The sequence below is a fragment of the Manis pentadactyla genome, chromosome 8, assembly GCF_030020395.1.
Source record: "Manis pentadactyla isolate mManPen7 chromosome 8, mManPen7.hap1, whole genome shotgun sequence".
In the NCBI taxonomy this organism is placed as follows: Eukaryota; Metazoa; Chordata; class Mammalia; order Pholidota; family Manidae; genus Manis; species Manis pentadactyla.
The window spans coordinates 1,625,058-1,644,992 of record NC_080026.1 but is presented as its reverse complement, the minus strand read 5'-3'; the positions used below and the strand labels follow the sequence as shown (position 1 = coordinate 1,644,992).

The following is a 19,935-nucleotide window of genomic DNA, read 5'->3' as shown; positions in this document are numbered from 1 at the left end:
ATTACAGTGATTTTTATTTAGACAATTAAATTTTTCTGTTCCCAATTTATTTATAATGAAGAAGTAAAATTTTTATCATAGCAGTTTCAGTTAACTAGCTTTCCAAGTATTATTTTATTTGAAAGTTTGCATGACAATATTGAGGATCAGTCATTTCCACCAGGGGCATTATTGAGAGAAAGAAGGACTAGCAGTTCATCCAAGTGGAGACTGGAGCACCTGGGTTCAAAACCCAATGACTTGCTATTTTTCAAATGGTTTCCAGCCCTGAATAATATTAGAACTGTCTGTCCTGCAATCGTCAGTCATGTCTATTATCTATGAGTAGGCATAGGTAACAAGTCTTTAAGGTAGTAAGGCTGCAAGAAGGGGTGTGTGTGTGTGTGTGTGTGTGTGTGTGTGTATGTGTACATGTTTACTTCTTAGGAATTAACTTTTGTGTGTGTGTGTGTGTGTGTGTACACGTTTACTTCTTAGGAATTAACTTGTGTGTGTGTGTGTGTGTGTGTGTGTATGCGTTTACTTCTTAGGAATTAACTTTTTTGTCCAAACTGCTTGACTTGGCCCACAAACAAAGCAACTTTCCACTTTACATGCATGCATATGATGCTTCTTTAGACTAAATTTACTTTCCTGAGGGACACGTTCTTAGGTCTAAAAATGTAAATGGCTTTGTGGTTCTTGGGTGGAGACCGGAAAAGTAGCAAGTGTGTGTGAAGGGCAAGTGCCTCCAGTTGGCCTGGAAAATGAAGCACGTTTATGGCTCAATAAGGAGAATATTATAAACATCAGCCTCCCAAATACATCAGTAATGATTTATGAAACAAAGAGAAACATATCTAATTCTGATCACTGCTATTCTCTCTAAATGAACACTGTCAAGTTTTCCTAATAGATACTTTTTAAAAATTGAGGCTGAAACTGGAATACTTATTTTTGGGGTGATAAGCTGTCTAACAGAAATATAATGCGATCCAGAGAGGCCAGTCCTAAGGCCCAGGTGCCCAAGGTTAAACAGTGACCCAGGAGGCAGGGCTTGACTTCTCGTGCTGAGCAAGTTGGCTGCGATTCCAGGACAAGACTGTGCCTCTGCATAGCTTCTGGGGGCAGGTCTACTCCCAAGAGCCCTGCGTGGGCCTCAGTGGGCCAGGGTCTTGGGAGCTACTCACCCACTTGTCTGCATCTGTGGCGGGCACCTCCGGCCCACCTTTCCTCAGCCTGGGCCTCTGGCAGCAGCACACCCACCTTTCCCTCCCCGCCACCCCGACTGCAGGCCCCGGCAGGGGCCTCCCTGGGCCCTAGGGGAGCACTCAGGCAGAGGCACCTGGTGCAGCCCTGGCAGGACAGGCGGCCCATGCAGACTGACCTGGGAAGCAGACAGCCTGCACCAGGCCTGCAGCCTGAAGACCCAGCCTTTCTCCTTCCCCCGGGGCAGAAGGTCCGTGAGGCACAGAGGGCCGACTGCTGGAGGGGCGCCATCAGCAAGCCAAGGACAGAGGCCTCTGGAGGGAGCAGACCCGGCAGCACCCGGACCACAGAGTTCCACGGAGCCACAGACTGTGGGGCAACAGGCTTCCGTGGTTTAAGCCAAGCCGTCCAGGCTGTGGCGTCCTGCTACGGAGGCCCTTGTGACTTCCAGTGAGAGAGGGACTTCAAACGATTCTCATTAATGAAACCATGGAGTTGACAAGCATTTTAGAGAGAATCTGGAGAATGTTTCTCAATCACAGCACCAGAAAAAGTTAACTGCGAAGTTGACCAGCTACCTAGTGATCCAGTTGGGTGGAGAGGCCGCGTCACCTGCCTCACACGGGGCGCTTTCTAACCAGGCCCAGCCAGGTCTGCTGAGTCAGGGAAGCAGAGGTCTTTAGTCGGGGGCGGGGGCATCACAAATTCCATCTTCCAATTCTCCATCTCCAGGAGGCAGAGTTAGACGGTGTGAAGGATTCAAAATTGCATGTGAGGATCTCTAGGTATGGTTTTTCCAGGCATCACACTGAAAAGTCTGAGATAATTTACATGCTTTCTAGTTGATTGGTAGAATACAGAATGGGCTTTCTATCGTTCTCTTTACCAAGACATGTGGGATGAAGAGCATTCACCACAGCCTGGCCAAAGGGGCATCTCCTGGGGCTGCCTGACCTTCCCTTTGCCTTCAGAAGCTGGCAGGGACTCCCCTCCTCAGACCCCAAGTCCCGCTGTGGCTCTTGCATGGTCACGACAACATGTTGTACGGACGAGCTCCCCCACGTGTGTCGCCGACGACGGAGGTGAGCAGTGCGGGTCAGGGCATGCCCTCACCCCCTCGCCTGTGCAGACACGAGGCATCTGTCAGACACATTTGCGTGGCTTATGGAGGCTAACGTGTCCTTGTTCTTGAACTCAGAGTTACTTTCATAAAGGCCTAATCAATCTTTTATTTTCCATTTTTAAGCTCTCATTATTATTTTTAAAATAGAAGATGTTTATTCAGCTGCTGGCTTGTATTGATGGACTAGGGATGAGTATGAATGTCCTTCAGAGGTTTTGCTCTTCGGCTGGAGCAGGAAGGTCACGGAGACTGTTACAGCTTCAGGGAAGGAACTAAGGGGTGGCCGACCTCCCGAGGGAGAAGGGATGACCCCAGGGCTGCCTTCTGAGCAGAGGGATGAGCCAAAACGAGGTATTAGAGCAAATGCAGAAAGAAACGCCAAGGACAGAAAAGAACTGCAGCAGAGAGTAAGTTGCGCGGAAAGCTTTGGGGGAAACAGGAGAAGGTCCGTGAGGACTGCAGCACTTCCTCACCTAGAAGGCAAACTGTTTGGAGGCTCTGACACCATCCCACCTACAGCACAGCCTGATCTTCGTGAGTATGAAAATTCCTTGTTAATGTAACCAATTGCAAGGACTACAAAATAGAACTATTTCCTATTGAGCAAGTGTGCAGTGGCAAGGTTGATTCGTCCTTTGCTATTGGTAAGAGCCTGGGCCTGCACACGCCACTGTGCTTCCTGCAGTTGTGCGTGAGGCTGTCATCATCCAAAGTTGCTCTCAGCTGGCGTGAAACCATGACACCGTGTGCCTCCCTCTGTCTGCCCGACTGCCCCTCCCGATGTCCAGAGCCTGCGAGTTTTAACATGGATTTCAGAGGAAGGAAGAGGCCAGAGACTGTGCCAGGCATCCATTTCCAGGGGCGGCTCCAGAGCCACCCTTCCGTGTCCTGCTTAGTGTCAGAACTGAAAGTTGCACCTTGTAAATGCCTCTTCCGTCATCTGCCCAAATGTAGACTGTCAGGAAAGGGCACCAGAGGGCCACTGCAGGGAGATGGCCTTTGGAGGATGTTCTTTGGGTTCCTCCTCTTCGTCCTCCTAGTCAACCAGGGAGCACAGCCGCTCTGCACAGCTGAGCTCCAGCTGCGTGTCAGCTCTCAGCCTCCCACCGGTGGCAGCCTGCACGGGCAGCTCAGACCTGCTGTCCAGAGAGGTTGGTTCCCCCTCTGCAGGCTGTGCATCCCTCCAGGCACTGCGCTCTCTCTGGAGAGGTGATGTAGCGGCTGGGACGTGGGCAGAGCAGCTCCCTAGCCTCTGTGCCTCCACTGCTCCTTCAGCCAAGAGGAGGTACCTTATTTTTCACACTTGCTATTTCTAGATGCCTGACAGTCCTCTTTTACTCATTTTCATAGGTAACACCTTTTACTAGCCAACTGTTTTTTATATTAAGTCTTTCCTTTTCAAACACCCTGGACCCTGGTAGACATGGCTGTCCTCTAATCTTGTGACAAAAGGTCAGAGTTTCTAAGGAGCCAGCCCAGCTGTCCCGCATGGAAGGATTCAGTGTCAAGTCCCACTTATCAGGACCCTTCTGATTCAGCGTCGACCATTTACGCAAGATGATTAGGAACTGGTAATACAGCGGTTTATTTACTATTCTGCTCATCCAATCATCTGGTGCCCTTGACCTACTGTCCATGGGTGGACTTCAGGGGCATCTATGTGCCTCCAAAAGTCACATAAAGTAAAATGTGTTCATGGCTTTCATTATATTTAAAGGGGCGTGTGCTCCCTAAAACAGTAATAATCCCCGATCTCAGATATGGGGCACTGTGCTTGTAAAGGGCCATTTAAAGAACAGGACAGACACTGCTGCAGAACCACGAGATCGATGGGGAACATACAACAAAAATGATGAGCACAGTGGGGCAATGACACTAATATGACAGTGTTATTAGCTATTAGAGATTCCATGCCGCTGGTGGCCCAGGAGTCACTGTACCTACACGAGGAGGTGTCATCAGCTGTCAGTGACACCCAGAGGGTTAATGACCTTGCCACAGCAAAGAAAGCACAGCCTCCGGGCAGAAGGTGGGACCCCATGTACCTACACAGCAGAGGGTCACTGAGCTCCCGCCGCCCCCGCCCCCACGGTGGTGCTGCCTGCGGGGCCCAGCGGCTTCTTGAAAGGACCCGATTATTTTCTGCAGAGCTACTGATAAAGGTCCAACGAGGCTCCCTTGGAACGTACGTAGTCCTGCCTGCCGGGCTCCAGGCCCCCCGAACTGGAACGATGCCTCCCCGCAAGGCAGCAAGTCACGGCCCGAGGTCGGCACAGCCTGGGGTCTCGGGAGCCCCGCTGCACCCCGGCATCGGCTACCGTCTGGGCACCGCCGGCACTCAGGATGTCGGCCCCTGGGGGCCCGGAGGAGGGGGCTAGTTCGGGGCTTGGTCGGGAAAGCACGAAGGAGGAAGGCGGCTTGACTGGCATGGAGACATGCCAACAGAAGAGGCGTAGGGCGCCGGCGCCTGCCGCGAATTCCGGAAACCTGAGCCGACCCAGTGGGAGCAGCGGCGCAGTGAGAAACCGGGACATGCGCTTGGGTGTTTTGGAAAGCTGATCACGAAGGATCCAAGATCCGACATTTCCATCTGCCACGTAAGAATGCAAGGGCCGGTGGCCCCAGGGGCCTGAATTTCGGGGAGCACCCGAACCCCATGCAGGACTCAGCCACCTCCTTAAACCCGGAGGAGGCACCCGGCCACCCACGTGACCAGCCAGGGTGCGCCGAGCCTGGGGGGAAGGGCAGGGTCACTGCGCAGGCAGGAAACTGGTGCGGACTTGAACCACCGGGTCAAAAATCTATAATCATTGACTCAACAATCCTCATTTTTGGTTATCTATTCTGAAATTCAGAGAAAGACTTTGCATGAGACTTGTAATCTCAATATTTTTGCCAGTAAAAATTCAAACAACTCCAATTCAAGCAGGGTAGGACTTTAAATGAATGATGGTGAATTGATCTAATGTTTAATGATGTTTATACATAAAGAGATTAATTTTGTCAATAAAAATTTAAAGAGAGAAGCTATTTTAAGAAAAATATTGTCATAAAAAACATAAAATCAACAAAATATGGTTTATGCTATATACAGTATACATTTAAAATATGAAAAATAAATACATATAAATGAAAACAGTGTTTTCCTCTCTGTCTGGTTACTCTATTCTGTTCATCCAGAATATGTAGAAGCCTATATTTTTAAACATTCTAAGTAAGTTTTCTTTAATAACGTCAAGTAATGATTTCATCAGATGAGCTAATGAAATTGGTCAACTTAGAAAAGAAAGTCTTCATGCTGATTTAGGGAAAACAATTTTCAGAGAGGATGAGCATTCCACTATCTCTTTTTTTTTTAATTTTAAGTCACATTATTCTTCATATGACCTTGAAACTCCTTGAAATTTCGATTTTCCCAAAGAAAGAAAGGAAACAACTTCTCTGGACACTAACAGTTTGGAAATCATTTTTCCAGGGTATGAGAAACATGGAACATGGAGACAGGTGATGTGAATGTCAGACTGGTCAATGACAGCAGAGGACAGCAGGAACATGGAGAGAGAGGACATGATGTTAGTTGCTTTTTCGAGTGATTCCTTCCATTATGGGAAAGTATCATTTAGCACAGAGCACACTTGCAGAGATGAAACATGATCCTGGGGCAAGCTGGAGAGATTATAGGCTTCTCTAGACACTACAGAGTTTTCTCTGAGCTTCTGGGTCCCAGAAAGGTAAGAGAGGGCTGCTGCCCCCATGTGTGTGTGTGTGTCTGTGTGTGTGCATATGTGAATGTGGGATGATCTCATATGAACACCAGCATTTATCCCTGAGTGAGTTTTCTTGGCTACAGACTCCAAGGAACAACCACACTCCGATGGGTTTCATGGCAACAGAGAAGCAAACAAAAGATGATGAACTTCCAGAAGCCCACAGCTGTTACTTGGCAGCCCAGCTCTCACACCTAAGCACGCTGGGCAATGTCTTTTCAAAATGCCTTATTTTAAAGGAGTCCATCACTTCATTAGTTATGGATTACAACTGGTCATTACATTTCTTCAAATGAATATGATCAATAAGTTTTTAATGTATTTACTCAAAACCTACTTCATGATTTATTCATTTTGTGAGAAAACTAAACTTCAGATTCAGGAACTATAACAGGAGCTATCTCCATTTAACTTATATGATTTGTTAGGAATATGGAACACAAAAACTCCAGGTGGTTCATTCACTATCTGCCTGAGATGGCAAATAAATGCCAGTTTACATGACAACCTCAATTGAATGGATTGGAAGAAATTTTACTTAGTACTTGCTCCAACTTTTGTGTACTTAACTGTGGACCCTGCATTGCACTAAATATGTGTTTACTCTTCACAGTAACACTTCGAGATAGGTACAATGTCCCATTTTGACACATGAGGACACTGAGGTTAGCCCATGGCTCCACAGCTGGGTGAGCCCAGAGTCAGCATTAGGCACCTAAGTGGTCTGCCGGCCACTGTTGCTGCTGGTGGGACCAGGAGCTGACTGGAGGAGACTGAGGCTGGGTGCGAACACATTTCATAATTATTTCACAATTTCAGCCTCGGGGCGGGAGTATCATTGCATGTGCTCAGCTTTCGCTAGCCCCACCAACTCTTTGATTTCAATTATTGGATGCAAAGGCACAAAGCGACTGGACATGGTCAATTAGCTTCAAAGCCAATTCTATAACCATAGTGGTGCTATTAGCCATTTGCTTTTTCCTACTCTTCTACTGGAGACAAAGTAACATGAGCATTTCTAGCTTGCTCTTCTTTAACATGAGAGGAAAATCACCGTAAGACCTATGAGGATGCGGGTGAGACCTCAGCGAGTGTCCAGTCACGTTCCTCTCCTTCTCTGGAAGCGGGAATGGAGCTCTAAGGTGAGCCCAAAGGAAGCCTCCTTTCTTGTGACATGCAAGGTATGAAATTAATCATGTTTTAGGAAGCTGGCAGGGCAATATATTCCTTATATTATGTATGTTATACTCCATGTTACAGGTACTGTGCACACACTTTGGCAGGCCATTTGCCTTCTGACTGTTTGGGGTGCATGCTGTGGCACACGGATGGAGGATCTCAGGAAGGAGCTGAGCTGTTTGTTACGCTTACCTTAGGCTGTGAGTTTTACTGCATTTCAGGAGGTGGAGGACCATCCTGTAGTCAAATAGAGCTACAAAACTAAGCTGAATTATCCCCATGGAACAGCTGTGACGTCTCCTGGGGGGTGAGCAGTCCCCCCAGAAGGGATGGCATTGCCATGGGGATGCCCTGTCCCGCCCGCCAGGGAGGATTCAGGTCACAACTGCTGCTCCCTCAGCCTCGCGCTGTGCATTGTATTCCATGCATATCCCATCCATGGGGTGTTGGAGTTGTGGATTCCTCGGAACTCCCACTAAACCCTGAACTTGCCAAGTCCCGGATATGAGAGTTTGTGGACACTGAAGCAGACAGAGGGGCCACCTCCGTCCAAAGCCCGCCCGGAGCATGGTCAGGCCTCAGCGAGCCAGGGGCACAGCTGATTTCATAGCTGACACCGTGTCTCTGGGGACAACTTTAAGCCTGGGTAGGGGAATAAAAGAATTTGTACCTGTAACTAACAGTGCAAACCATTTCTTCTCACGTGCAATCCCTTGAGGAGGGGTGTGTGTGTGTGTGTGTGTGTGTGTGTGTGTGTGTGTGAATCTGAATTTTCACTTAAGCAAGGGAATGCAAGCAATTTGAAAGAAGAAGAATGTATTTTTTTTTCTTTAAACTGTGAAGGTTAAAACTAAAGGTTGTCTATTTGCAAAGTAAAACAGTTTTCCTGGGATTATTTTCCTAGCACATTAGTGCTAAAGGGATCTTTGTGCTTCATCATAACAATACTGCCAATTACACTGAGGAATAGAGCATGCATGAAAAGTCTAGGCACCTTGGTAAAAGCCACAGGAGTTTGGAATCAACAAAACACTCACTATAGTTTTGGTCAATGATTCTCTCAGGAAAGGAGGTGTTGAAGGCTGACAATATTCAGAATTCATGTTTTTTCTATTTGTTCTCCCTTATTTCTCCATTTTTTCTGTGCATATTCAGTGACTTTGTTAATACACCTCATCATTACAGATATTTTCTAACACATGATCTGGATGGAGATTTATTTTTACAAATGTTGCCATAGGGATCCTGGCTATTTATATCTGAGGCTCAGGCTGTCATATTGCCAAGCCCCAGTTCATGAAGAGTGGGAGTCAGTGATGTTTTCACAGCTCCCGGGGTTCTGACTTGCGCTGCCAGCTTCCAGCACCACGGCAGGTAGCGTCCTGCCTTTCAGGTTGATGTTCATGGCATCAGTCTCAGCTTAACTCCTAGTAACATTCAATGCCACTGCCAGAAGGCACACTGAACTTAATGGATCTGGTATGTGAAGCAATATTTCTTGGAATAATGCTCGGAAGCGAGGGGCATGGGCATGTTTTACGTGGCTCAGTTCTCCTGACCCAAACTCAAGCAAAATGCCACCAGGAAGCCTGTGCCCAGGTCAATCGGGAGATGGACAACCTATGCACACGCTTGTGAGAGAGTTGCCAGGAGCCTGTGCATGAGCAGGGGTGCGTAAGGAATGCACTGGGCCGCCTAGAACCAGGGTCAGGGCACTGACCCCTTCTGGGCACCATCCTTACTCTTCAAAATTAAGGCATCAGAATTTGACACAAATCCTTTAAAACACTGACAATCTTTATCCCAAGTATGATGTACCTCAAACAATTCTGCCTCATACCCTGTAATTCAATGGCCACTACTTAAAAATGTGTTAATATATGGGACCCAAAAACTCAAATGGAATAAAATATTAATTTTAGGGTATACTTATCAAGGGGAAAATAAACATAGAGGTCATTTAAATTCTATAGTTTGGACTTTGGGTGGAAAAGATGGTGGAGTAGGAAGGCAAGGCAGAAACCGTCTCCCACACAAACATCAAGGAAATAGAGCTGACCCTGAAAGTGACCTGAGGACTGCAGACCAGACCACCTACACCTGCTGGAGGACAGAAGCCCGCCACACAGAGGGGAGCGAAGCAGCACAGCCACCATTCAGCAGGACGCAAGCCTCTCCCAGCCCAGCCCTCATAGGAGGGAAGATGCAGAACGCCGTAGGGAGGTGATGGAGGCCCGGGAGCTCTGCACACCCGTCCCTGGAGATCTGCTCTGGGAACATGAGTCCCCACTGCATGAGGTTTTGGTGATTAACAGGGCTGGACACCGGGGGGAGCTGGGGCACCCAGGGGGGCTGAGACTTCAGCTCTTCACGGAGGACATGCATGCTCCACTGATCCCGCTGAGACCAAACACAGAGGCAGCGGTTTAAAACTCTTACCAGCAGCGGGAGGGATGCCAGAGGCGCAGGAGTTGGACAGAGCTCTCGATGGAGGAGAAAGAGCAGGTGAGCAACGCTACCCAAGCCCTCCCTCAGCCCAACTGCCTGGGTGCTCTCGGGAGCCGGCCCCAAATGCTCCATCTCCCTGCTGGCAGCTCAGCCCCTTGGCCTCCCTGGGCACCACCGCCCACCCGCCTGGCCCAGCAGTGTCAGGCTCTGCTGCCTGGCACACAGAAGGGGGTTTTCTAGCTCTCCTGGCCATCCCTCAGGCCTGCTGGTGGGGTGCTTGCAGGAGCCAGCTCCAAGCTCTCCGGCTCCCTCACTGGCGGCCCAGCCCTGCAGCAGGGCCCCCTGCACACTCATCTGCTGACCTCCCCGGCCCAGGGGGGCCACCCTTGCTGACCTGCAGGCAGCCCTGCCCACAATGATCCCAGCAGAGCACCTCCCAGCTCACAAAGGGCATGCGGAGGAGAGCTATCGGACTCTGCCGACAGTCAGTCAGTGGTCACAGACAGACTGAAAGGGGGCCCGCCCACAGCCCACCCACAGCAACTGGGGCTCAGCTGCAGAGGAGAACCAGGCACAGGGGAGCAAAGAGTCCTGAGCTTCTGGGCACTGCAGGACGCCTGCTTCATAAGGCCACTACTGTCTAGGCCAGGAAGCAGTGCAGATCCATCTGATACAAAGGAAGAAACACAGAAAGCCAGACAAAATGAGGAGGCAGCGGAGTATGCTCCCAACAAAAGGATGAGAAACCAGAAAGAGGGACAAAAGAAATGAACATCACCAGTCTTATCAATTTCAAAGTAACAGCCTGGGGGAAAGAACTGAACTCAGTGAGAATGTCAACAAAGGGAGGAAATATGAAAAAGAGCCACTCAGAGCTGAAGAATACAGTAACTGAAATGGAAAATACAATGGAGGGAATGAAGAGGAGATTACGGAAGCAGAGGAGAGAGTCATCAAGATGGGCAAGAGAGAAGAGGGAAAGAACCCAGTCGAGGTCACAGAGAAAAAGAACTTCTAAAAATGAGATGATGCTAAGACAGCTACGTGACAGTTCCAAACAAAACAATATTCACACAACAGGTGCCCTGTATGGGGAAGGAAACAGACACTCAGAGAGAAATAAATAGAAGATGAGGACCTAAGAGATTATAACGACAGACCTACATTCATACTTGTGGAATTCAGGAGGGAGATGGTGGAGGGGGAAGGGCTAAAAATTATTCAAGGAAATGGCAGAATGGTTCTCAAGTTTGGTGAAAGATATAAGCCCACAGATTTAAGAAATCAAATGAAACCCAAAGAAATCCACACAGCACATCATACTCAAACTTCTGAGAACCAAAGACAGAGGTATAAAAGCACTGAGAGAAATGACATCTTATCTATGGGGGAACTCAAATAATAATGGGTTTGCCACCAGAAACCACTGAAGCCAGAAGAGAATGGCCCAACAGTTTTCAACTGCTGAAAGAAAATAACTGTCCACCCAGAATCTTGAACATATTCCTCAAGAATGAGAAATGATAAGATGTTATAAGATGAAGGAAGACTAAGAAAAATTGTCACAAGCATACACCTTAAAAAATGGCTGATGGAAGTTCCTTAAACAGAAATGAAATGATAAAAGAAGGAATCTGGAAAAATCAAGAAGGAAGAAAAAACAATAGCAAGGAAAATAGGAAATAAAGTAAACTTCTCTAGAGTTTTCTGGATTATGTTTGACAATTGAAACAAAAGTAACACAGATATGATTCTAAATATGAGAGGATATAATAATAAAGGCAATTATATAACAAACAGAGAAAGGTAAAAGAACACAGGGGAGGTAAGATTTTGCACATTTCACTCAAATTGAATAAAGTACTAATAAACTAAGATAACTTTGTGCATCTAATTCTTTGGCATGAAAGATCTCAAATTTAATGAAACAGACAACTGACAGATGCCAACAGTGAGATGATTGACATGTCAGAATGTCTGAAAAGTTATTTTTAAGCAGCCATTATAATAAAAATCCTTCCAGAACCACTTACACATTTGAGAAAAGAAAATATGAAGTAAAGAAACTGCTAACAAAAGCTATACACAGAGATACATTCAAACCAGAATTCTACAAATTCATGCACGAAACACACAAGTAGGTAGAGAAAAGACAGAAATTAAAACAGAAGAAGCAGAAAAAGAAAACAGGCATTTTGAGGCCTAACATATCAATAGATACACTAAATGTAAATGGTTTAAGCATACTAATTAAAAACACAGGATTGACAGAGTGGATCAGGAAACATGAGTATACTGTTTACTGTCTATAAGAATCTCACTTTTAGTATAATGATGTTGGCAGCATAAAAGTAACATAATGGAGAAACAGATCTATCAAGTGAACATTAATCAAAAGAAAGCAGGAGTGATTATATTAATATCAGGTAAAGTAGCCTTCAGAGCAAAGAAAATTATCACAGACAAAGAAGAACATTATATAATGATAGAAGGGCCAATCCACCAGGCAGACTGCAATCCTGTGTATGTAGCCAAAGCAGGGCTGTAAAATACATGAAGCAAAGCTGACAAAGCTAGGAGGAGAAATAAACAAATCCACAACTTCAATTGGAAACATTAACACCGCTATGGAGCACCTCCTATGTGCAAGGCGCCCTGCTAGGTATGGTGAATTCAAGAGTGAAAAAGAAAGGGACAGTCCTGGCCCTTGTGGTCTCCTGGAGAAGACAAATATCAGTTCATTAGAAAATGACGTACTTGTCAGCATGATCAATGCTGTAAAGGGAACCTCAGGAACACCAAAAGTTTAACCTGTCTCATCCAAAATTCCCTATTTTTAATGTCAGCAATAAGTAGACAAATCTATAATTCCCAAGATAGAGAATTTAACAAATTCTGCAGTTGTATTCTTTCATTTACCAGAAATAATAGAGACTGATGTTAGCTCAGTTAGACTGCAACCCTACCCAGAGCTGGCACCCAGCCCACGTCCCAGAAAATGTAATTCTCTAAGTGACTCTAATGCACTTGTTTTTCCCAATAATGCAAGTCACAATGACTCCGTGCCTTTCCTCTCATGCTCCAGTTCCACTAGGAGGCTGATGGGACCTTGAAGAGGGTAATATAAACGCATTCTGAAGAGGTACAGGGGATGGGATGGGAAAGCAAGGCTTACTCCAGTGTCAGACACCACGGATCTGAAGCGGAGGGTGACTCACCACGGTGTAGATCTGGTGCTTCCGTCTTTTAGCCAGGTCGATGATGTTCACTCCGTTGTAGTAAAGGTTCTCAATACATCCATGGAAGTTTTTCTTTAAAAAGGCCCCAGGCTTGCCTGGTACTGGAATTCCTCCAAAACTAAGCTTTAGGAGGGAGAAAGAAAGATCAGCTCTTAGTTATGCTCCCTGAAGGAACAGAAAAGGAAGCCAAGCAAATCAATCCCAGTCAACTCAACTGTACGCGTGAGTCAAGTGGCTTGAATAATTAGAGACGCCAGTTGATTACACACTTAAAGGGATACTGATTAGCCCACATAAAAATAACTATAATTGCTCTCTTTTTAAGAGCTTACTTTATAAAACCATTTCACTTCCTTTCTGACCCTATTTTAATACTAAATACAACAATAATTTACAGGAGGAGTGAAAAATAAAAGAAAATCAACGTCTTTCTGTAGATCCCTTATGCAAACATCTGAGAGAGTGTGGCCAAACCAAAGCCAAAAGGCAAAAACAATATTCTGCTACAGAGAGACTTGGTTAAAGGCCAACATTATCCCAAAAAAAGCCTTATATACACCATTGTTCCCAAATGTTCTATGAAGATGAAAGATAGGAAATAATCCAACTACTGCATATAATTTTTAAAAGGAAATGTTCAAGAATTAATATGATGGATCATATTTGGTTGTAAATACGGAGCTTATTAAACATGTATGATGTGACGGGAAATGAGTTTAATATGGACTGAAATGTGCAAGAATTATAATTGGTGTCAACAAAATATTGCACATATACTACAGACTTGGAGGCCATGTGCTGCATTGCTAACAGTGGCTGCTCCTGAGAAGGACATGGGAGTGAGTGTGCTTCACTTTTCTTTTCAGTAAAGATTACTATGCATTACCTTTGTAATGGAAATAGTATTTAAAATACAAACCTATCCTGAATGCATCTCCTCAAGCAAGGGAAACAAAATAAAAAATGAACAAATGAGACTACATCATGCTAAAAGCTTCTGTACAGCAAAGGACACCATCAGTAGAACAAAAAGGCATCCTACAGAATGGGAGAATATATGTATAAATGACATATCCAATAAGGAGTTGACATCTAAAATATATAAAGAACTCGCACGCCCCAACACTCTAAAAGCAAATAACTCTATTAAAAAATGGGCAGAGGATATGAACAGACACTTCTCCAAAGAAGAAATTCAGATGGCCAACAGACACATGAAAAGATGTTCCACATTGCTAATTATCAGGGAAATGCAAATTAAAACCACAATGAGATATCACCTCACACCAGTTAGGATGGCCAACATAGATAAGACTAGAAACAACAAATGCTGGTGAGGATGCAGAGAAAGCGGAACCCTCCTACACTGCTGGGGGGAATGTAAATTAGTTCAACCATTGTGGAAAGCAATATGGAGGTTCCTCAAAAAACTAAAAATAGAAATACCATTTGACCCAGGAATTCCACTCCTAGGAATTTACCCAAAGAAAACAACTTTTCAGATTCAAAAAGTCATATGCACCCCTATGTTTATCGCAGCATTATTTACAATAGCCAAGGTATAGACGTAACCTAAGTGTCCATCAGTAGATGAATGGATAAAGAAGATGTGGTACATATACACAATGGAGTATTATTCAGCCATAAAAAGAAAACAAATCCTACCATTTGCAACAACATGGATGGAACTAGAGGGTATTATGCTCAGTGAAATAAGCCAGGCAGAGAAAGACAAGTACCAAATGATTTCACTCATATGTGGAGTATAAGAACAAAGCAAAATTGAAGGAACAAAACAACAGCAGACTCACAGACTCCAAGAAGCAACTAGTGGTTACCAAAGGGGAGGGGCGGGGGAGGGCGGGTGGGGAGGGAGGGAGAAGGGGATTGTGGGGTATCATGATTGGTGCACATGGTATGTGGGGGGTCACGGGGAAGACAGTGTAGCTCAGAGAAGACAAATAGGGACTCTGGCATCTTTCTACACTGATGGACAGTGACTGCAATGCGGTATGGGGGGGATTTGATAATAAGAGTCAATGTAGTAACCACATTGTTTTTCTTGTGAAACCTTCTTAAGAGTGTATATCGATACCTTAATAAAAAAAAAAAGCAAGGGCCACAGAAAGAAAAATGATAACAACAAAATAAAATACAAACCTAATTTGTTATGAATATTCTTCCTATTACACAAGAGAAACAGGATAGTTTCTCTAATCATGTTTATCACAGCAGAGTTTTATGAGTGACCCAGTTTTTCCTTACTGCTGCGGAATGTTCCCTTCAGCACGCACTCAGCATATCAGTGTTTGGGGGTGCTTCCAAGAGGAGGTGTTCCTCCATCCGAATCTCTTCACATCGGAGGAAGAGCTGCTCTCACTAGCTTATTTGTCAACGTGCCCTTCTTCCCCACATTCTACGGTACATAAGGCGTTTCCTCAGGCACTGTGACATGCATGTGACATGCAATAAGGATCGTCAATCCTGCTGCCCACTCTCACTTGCCATCTCTTACTCTGTTAAGAGAATTATTTTATATTTTTGCCTATCTCACTTTAAAGTGTAATTGCAGAATAATTTTACTTAACATAGCCATGTGGGGATTTTGATTCAGAATTTATTTCCATTAACACATATACTTGGAAAAAATGAATACTTTTGAAACACTTCATCTTCCTAAGCCAGAGCCCAGGGTCTATTTTCAAATTATTTTTGGTAAGGCCCTTCATCTAAGGTTATTATTTCTTTCCCTAATCCACACAGTCATCATTAAATTGATTCCTGTGAACATCATGCTTTAAAGCATTTCCATTGTATGGAATCTAAAAAAATATGAACCATAGATACAGAGAACAGATTTGTGGTTGACAGAGGCAGGGGCTGGGGAGAGTGGGTGAAATGGGTAAAGAGGGTCAAAAGGTACACATTTCCAGTTACAAAATAAGTCAGTCCTGGGGTGTAATGTACAGTACGGTGACTATAGTTAATTCTGTATTTTATCTGAAAATTGCTAAGAGAGTAGATCTTAAAAATCCTCATCACAAGTAAAAAGGATTTGTAACTACGTGTGCTGATGGGTGCTAACTATACTCACTGTGGGGATCATTTCACAATATATATGTATTGCAACTCATTGTCTTATTCCTGAAACATATATAATGTTATATGTCAACTGCATTTCAAAATATTCCATTTTAAATGAATTATTTTCATTAATTAGACATTTTATCATGTAATTTATATATCCATCCTATGTTTTCTCTATCCAGATACTTCTGTTATACAATATACTTTTTAGCTAATTTCATTAACTTTTGAAGGAAATAATCATATAACATAGTTGAAACACTTTACCCTTCTTCATATTGATGTGTTTCACATTTTTTACTTGTTTAATTGTCTTGGACAAAACATCCTGAAATCAGACCAAACTCCTAAAGCAATAGTAAGTAATCATGGCATAGAGCTTAACACAGAAAGACAACAGGACAGTAATTTTTATATATTTCCCAAGTACGTGTAACAGAGATTTGATTTCACATCACATTAAAGAGATATCTTTCTAGTCCTATTTTGTACATAAAGCATTTATTTGCTTATTTGTTTGAAATGAGAAATGAATGCTCAGCTTTATCCATTGTTTTTCAAAAACATTCTGTATGACAAAAGATAAGGTATTTTTATGTCAATCTACTGATAGCCTGAGTTATGTTAATAGGTCATAAATTAATCATACTTTCTCCTTGATTGAACCACATCTGTGTTCCATTTGCCCTGAAATATATGTGCTTGGATTTAAAACAGTAAATGAATTTAAACTCTAGTTTTTTTTTTTTCTTTTGTCGACTGTTTAGATCAAGTCTAGATATGTCTCTGAGAATAAGAGTTTTAATAAAACTCTATGGAACTTTTATATTTGATTAAGAATGGCTCATAAATCCTGTTAAATACTGTGGAAAACTTAAAAACACAAAGTAATTGTTAATTCCACACACATTATAAAAGTATTTCTTTGATAACTGAGAAAATCTTTCTAATTGGTTTATTGCAGTATTCAAATACATTCAATATGAGTCATTTACTTTAAAAAAGATCAATTTCTCTTTTGTAAATCATTTTAATAAATTTGTGGTCAAAAATACAATTGAATATTTGTTTCTTTTACTTATTATTTGTTAAAGGCTCAATTTTTTTAAGAGTAGGTTTAGGTTCATAGTAAAATTGAGAGGAACTTACAAAGGTTTTCCACACACCCTCTGCCCTCACACTATGGCTTTCCCCATTATCAACACCCATAACATGGAAAGGACAATTATGACAAGCGATGGACCCACACTGACACATTATAAGCATGCCAGGTCCACAGTTTACAGCTCACCCTTTGTGGTGTACATTCTATGGGTCTGAACAAATGCTTAATGCCATATGCCCACTCCTAGAGTATCATATGGAATAGTTCCATTGTGCTAAAAATCCTCTGTGCTCTGCCAGTTCTTCCTCTCCCTGCCCCCCAGCCGCCCCCCACCCCCCACGCCCCACTGGCAGCCACATAGTATGGAGAAGCGTACACATCCCAAACTGTACCTCCCGTCACTGTGAGAACAGCTGGAGCTCTTTCCGGTCTGGGTGGAGGGTGTCTGGAGGACTTTGAGGAAGGTGAGAGTGGAGTCAGGGGGTAGTGTGGGGCGTGCGCCCTGATTTTCTCTGGGTGACTGAAACCTGATGAGGTCTGGGTGCATATGAGAGAGGGTGTCAGACAGACTTTGGAGAACAGTTACTCCCCCCCTGGCTCCCACAGCAGTGGTGGCTGTACATCTATTAGAAGTGTCCCAAGCTCAGGTGGCCCCAGAGCAAAACTCAGGAGAAAGGGAGACAGATCATTTATGGTTACAGGAAATGGCAGTACAGGAGCGTCTACGGGCTGCTCCCTAGTGACCTGGTCACCCTAGTCGTGTGAGGCAGGCTGCAGAAGGACCCCAGCCTAAGAGGGAAGGTTGAGGGCATGCGTGGACTGACGCTTTCAGTGAACGTGTAAAGAGCCTGCAGCTGGGTCTGGAGGTCCGAGAGAGTCCAAGGGACTCGAGCGCACAGCCTGAGGCACAGCATGTCCCAGCCAGCGGCTGCGGACACTGACAGCTTATGCCGGTCGCCCCTGACACGGGACAGCACACAAGCCCCGGCCGGCGATCTGCCCAGAGACAAGGACAGGAGGAAGGGGAGGGGAAATGGCCATACAGCCCAACACGACACACTGCGTCTTAAACAGGCAGGAACTAGGATCATTCATCATCGAGGCTGGCGTTTTCTACCTTCAGGGGAAGCAGGGACTGAGAAGCACATCAGATTCAGCTGGTGAGAAGCAAAATCGTGTTTCCGCACATTTGAGGCCAAGTGTCAATCTCTGACCTGTTTCATATTTTTAAATTTTTCTAGTAGTTGAGAATTTGAGTTATAGTTGTACTACTGAGTTATAGACAGTTCATTATCAGAAAAGTTAGATGCAAAAGTAAAATTGGTTCCATACACTGATGTTTTTCTTTCCTACTTATAAAGTATTGATTTTTCTAAATATTTCACAAACACTTGCAGGCTCTACTTGGTATACGCCTATTAATTACACATTGATAATTACATCCCTCAGGTCATTTGCATTCATATTCTTATCTGATTCATCAAAGTTCTGAGAATACAGAATGACAGCCTTTCTCTAACCTGTATTTCTGTCCATCAGGCCATTCGTACCAGGGTCACTGTGGCTCTGCATGACCTGGGGTGGGGGGAGAGATTATTATAGCTGATTTGCAGAAACTGAATATGGATTATTCTCAAGCTGTTTCCTGCTCAGTCCCGCTTGGGTCTGACGGACTCTCTCCCAAGTTCCCAGCTTGGCTCCTTCTGTAGTGCAGACACCTGTCGGCACCACTGGAAAACCATTAGCCGTTTCCCGTGGCCTGGCTCCTGGGCTTCGGCATCTTGGAACTGCCACCCAGGCAGCTCGCGGCAGAGCGTGATTACCCGTATCTCACTAGTAGAAATGGGCGGTTGTTAATCTTGTATTTGATATTTTTTATTTGACATACACATCTGTTTAGAATAGGTATTTTTAATTAGGAACCATGTGATCATTATTTTTATTATTATTTTATAATGGTCTTTACCTTTTGAACTTAATTTTTAACTTCAAATGGTACTATTTTTTCTAGTTCTGCTTTCTTTTTATATAAATTTAATTGGTGTATCTTTGTCCCCAATTCAGATGTTTTTTTTTACATATAAGAATTTAAATTTTGGTTTGTTTCTGCAATAAGCTTGTGTTTTATATACTATGTATGTCTGATATTTGTTTATTAAGGAGCTATAATTCAATACCACCTGAGAGAATGTGGACAATCTGGAAGCTTATTGCTACGTTATAGATATGGTCAGTAATGCTTTATTCTGTTTTGTATCTTAGGTTTTTATCACTGTCTTTTTTACACCCTTGGCTACTCAGAGCGCACTGTTCCCATGTTCAAAGTCGATTTGGAAGCTGATCACTCCGATTACCTTCTACAGCTGCAGAGGTACAGCGGCTTCGGACTACCTTCTATGGAGCACAGGACTGTTCCTTTGTTTTGTTTTTTTTCAACCCCAACTTGTTCCAAATTTCAGTTAACTTGTTATTATTAGTCAATCTGCCCACCTGAAAACCCTTTTGTAAGCGATTATAGGATGTGATGATTTGTTGTGAAACGGCATCAGTTTATGAGCTCTGTCCACGTCCAGCACCCACCTTTTTCAGGCAGGTTAAAAGCCCTGTCTCAGGACCTGCAGCTGGATTCAAACCCAGATCTTGCTTGTTTCTTCTGTGGGACTTTGGGCAAAATACCTAACTTGTGTGCGATTCACGTCCCTCCTATACAAAACGGGGGTAGTGGTGATACCATCTCCCGTAAATACCTTAGCTTGACGGGGTTAATGTGTCAATGAAGGGACGTCCCGGACCTGGGGC

The 19,935-nt window shown here is 44.2% G+C and overlaps 1 protein-coding gene across 5 annotated transcripts in view; it reads right to left on the bottom strand.

Annotated features, from left to right (window-relative positions):
• The window catches only part of CNTNAP5 (contactin associated protein family member 5), a 628,981-nt gene that overhangs the window by 296,213 nt on the left and 312,833 nt on the right, over positions 1 to 19,935 (bottom strand). For 4 of the 5 annotated variants that reach the window (XM_036884000.2, XM_036884003.2, XM_036884001.2 and 1 more), the window contains exon 7: positions 12,924 to 13,067. The exons of the other annotated variant lie outside the window; for it this stretch is intronic. In XM_036884000.2, the coding sequence (XP_036739895.2) occupies positions 12,924 to 13,067 (144 nt within the window). The remainder of the gene's footprint in view (positions 1 to 12,923; positions 13,068 to 19,935) is intronic. 5 annotated transcript variants of the gene reach the window in all.